At 57.3% G+C, this 2,609-nt stretch overlaps 1 protein-coding gene across 1 annotated transcript; it reads left to right on the top strand.

Moving 5' to 3' along the window:
* Positions 1-364: 364 nt before the first annotated feature.
* On the top strand, positions 365-2,178 carry ASPACDRAFT_76154 (phenylalanine--tRNA ligase subunit alpha). Its single transcript, XM_020204652.1, has 2 exons — positions 365-1,908; positions 1,979-2,178. Exons 1-2 carry the CDS (start codon positions 434-436, stop codon positions 2,070-2,072), a joined length of 1,569 nt encoding a protein of 522 aa, XP_020059419.1. The 5' UTR covers positions 365-433; the 3' UTR covers positions 2,073-2,178.
* Positions 2,179-2,609: the final 431 nt, after the last annotated feature.

The raw sequence follows: 2,609 nt of genomic DNA, 5'->3' as shown, positions 1-2,609 counted from the left end.
GCACAGGCAAATGCTGATACAATGCATTTAATTTCGAGCCGCTCGGTCTCTGGACGGCCTGGGCGGGATCATGGGACTTGTTTTGTTAAGTCTGTGGTCCTCCGTGGACCTGCAAAGATGAATACATCTGAACTTCGTACCTCATCCGAGTAAAGAGAGTAGTCCGCTGGGCAAATTGGCATCCGCCCTTTAGAACAGTTGAAGAACAAATCCGCAATGGCGGGGTTTAAACCGGTGGCAGGTCACGGGACGACGGCGGTGGTCGCAATCGCCCGCCGTAATTGAAGGAGCGTACCCGAAAAGAGTCATATTTGTGAAGTGGGCAGTGTCTGATCGGTGCCTCCAAGACCCCTCCTCCTTTGCTCAACCCCTCATCCTTTTCCCACCACATCCCTTGGACTCCGCCTTCTTGGGGACTCCACGGCTTGCAGTCATGGCGACCGATATGACGAAACCCATTCTGGACGCTCTGTCCGCGTCCGACGCCTCCATCCTCTCCAGCGAAGCCTTCCCCTCCACCCCCTCACTAAATATCAAGGCTGCGCTCGACCGTCTAGCCTCCCGACAGATGGTCGAGTATGACACCATCGAGAAGGAAATCGCCGTCCTGACGCCGGAGGGTGAGGAGATCGCCACCAATGGCAGTCACGAGGCCAAGGTGTTCCAAGCCGTGCTGGCGGCTTTGGATGGATTGAAGATTGGCGACCTTCCGGGCGTGGTCGGCAAGGACACCGCCAAGGTCGGCCAGGGCAATGCGTTCAAGAAGGGGTGGATCAAGAAGGACAAGGACGTGCTGCGGGCGGCGACCGAGATGATCGTCGACGAGACCCGCGAGCTGCTGCTGACGGTCCAGAAGACGCAGGCGGTGCCCGATGCGAAGGCCCTGACGGACCTGAAGCGGCGCAAGCTGGCGACGGTGCAGAAGGTGATCACCTTCCAGATCGCCAAGGGCCCCAAGTACGCCCGCGAGTTCGTCAAGGAGGAGACCGACCTGACGGCGGAGATGCTGATGAACGGCTCGTGGAAGACGGCGCAGCTGAAGCCGTACAACTTCAAGGCCAAGGGCGCGCCCACTCCGGCGGGCACTTTCCACCCGCTGAACAAGGTGCGCCAGGAGTTCCGCAACATCTTCTTCGAGATGGGCTTCGAGGAGATGCCGACCAACCGCTTCGTCGAGACGGGCTTCTGGAACTTCGACGCCCTCTTCGTGCCCCAGCAACACCCCGCCCGCGACCTCCAAGACACCTTCTACATCGCCGACCCCGTCAAGGCCGACCCCCCGCGCGAGGACCCGGCCAACGACCCGCACCAGATCAAGACCCTCCAGCCCACCACATCTTCCTCCTCTTCTTCATCTCCTACAAAGCCCCTCGACTACAAGCAATACTGGGACGACGTGCGCGCGGTCCACGAGACGGGCAAATACGGCTCGATCGGCTACCGCTACCCCTGGGACGCCGACGAGGCGCTGCGCCTGGTGCTGCGCACGCACACGACCTCGGTCTCGACCTACGTGCTGCACAAGCTGGCGGCCAACCCGCGGCCCGCGCGCTACTTCAGCATCGACCGCGTCTTCCGCAACGAGGCCGTCGACGCCACCCACCTGGCCGAGTTCCACCAGATCGAGGGTGTCATCGCCGACTACGGCCTCACGCTGGGCGGCCTCATCGGCTTCATGGAGGTCTTCTTCGCCAAGATGGGCATCCACCAGCTGCGCTTCAAGCCCGCCTACAACCCCTACACCGAGCCCAGCATGGAGATTTTCGGCTACCACAACGGCCTGGGCAAGTGGGTCGAGATCGGTAACAGTGGCATGTTCCGGCCCGAGATGCTGGAGCCCATGGGCATCCCCAAGGACATGCGGGTGTACGGATGGGGTCTGAGTCTGGAGCGCCCCACGATGATCAAGTAAGTCTGCCCTGCCCCTTAAGGCAAGTCCAGAACAACAACTCTAACCCCTATCTCTTCTGCTCTACAGATACGGCGTCAGCAACATCCGTGAATTGCTAGGCCACAAGGTCGACCTCAACTTCATCGAGAGCAACCCGGCCGTCAGATTGGAGAAGGACTAAAAAGCAGGAAAGAGTGCAAGCCAGCAAATATAGATACCGATCTCGTGTGTCGCGGGGTTTAGATAGAAAAACTTTTCAAAAAATGGAGGCCAGGATCATAAACTTCAAGCTTTTTTTTTTTATCTCATGTTGAAATGCAAAGACGTTCGAAAGTAATAGTGCTGTCTTGTTTATTCTGTTGTTGATATGACGCTATAAAAGACTACCACAAATCCAGATTACGAGTTACGCGGACACTCACCCACATCCACTCGGGAATCGAAAGAGAAGCAACACCGCCTTCTTTTTCCTTCTTTGGCAGGATTGTCATGGATTGAATGAAGATGCATGCTCAGACCGAGACTAAATACCCAAACTAGAAGTAGGAACTCGATGGATAATGTTCCACCCGTATCTGTGCCCCAGTGCACGAACTCTGCGACAGTGGCTCTTCAGCAGGCGGATTTATATAGTAATCTCCGGCAATTTGGGGGGGACTGTAGATTCTACTCTACTAGGTCTTCAGCCCTTTCCTCGCGCATGGGAGTCGGGGCTGGA

Source organism: Aspergillus aculeatus, assembly GCF_001890905.1.
Source record: "Aspergillus aculeatus ATCC 16872 unplaced genomic scaffold ASPACscaffold_3, whole genome shotgun sequence".
NCBI lineage: Eukaryota > Fungi > Ascomycota > Eurotiomycetes > Eurotiales > Aspergillaceae > Aspergillus > Aspergillus aculeatus.
Note: the sequence above shows the minus strand (reverse complement) of the source record. Positions and strands in the feature narration are given on the sequence as shown.

Bases quoted from the DNA above. Each gene is read 5' to 3' on its own strand.
- ASPACDRAFT_76154 (XM_020204652.1), top strand. From the start codon at position 434: ATGGCGACCGATATGACGAAACCCATTCTGGACGCTCTGTCCGCGTCC. The intron at 1,909-1,978 runs GTAAGTCTGCCC...TCTGCTCTACAG, and splicing joins GAGCGCCCCACGATGATCAA to ATACGGCGTCAGCAACATCC.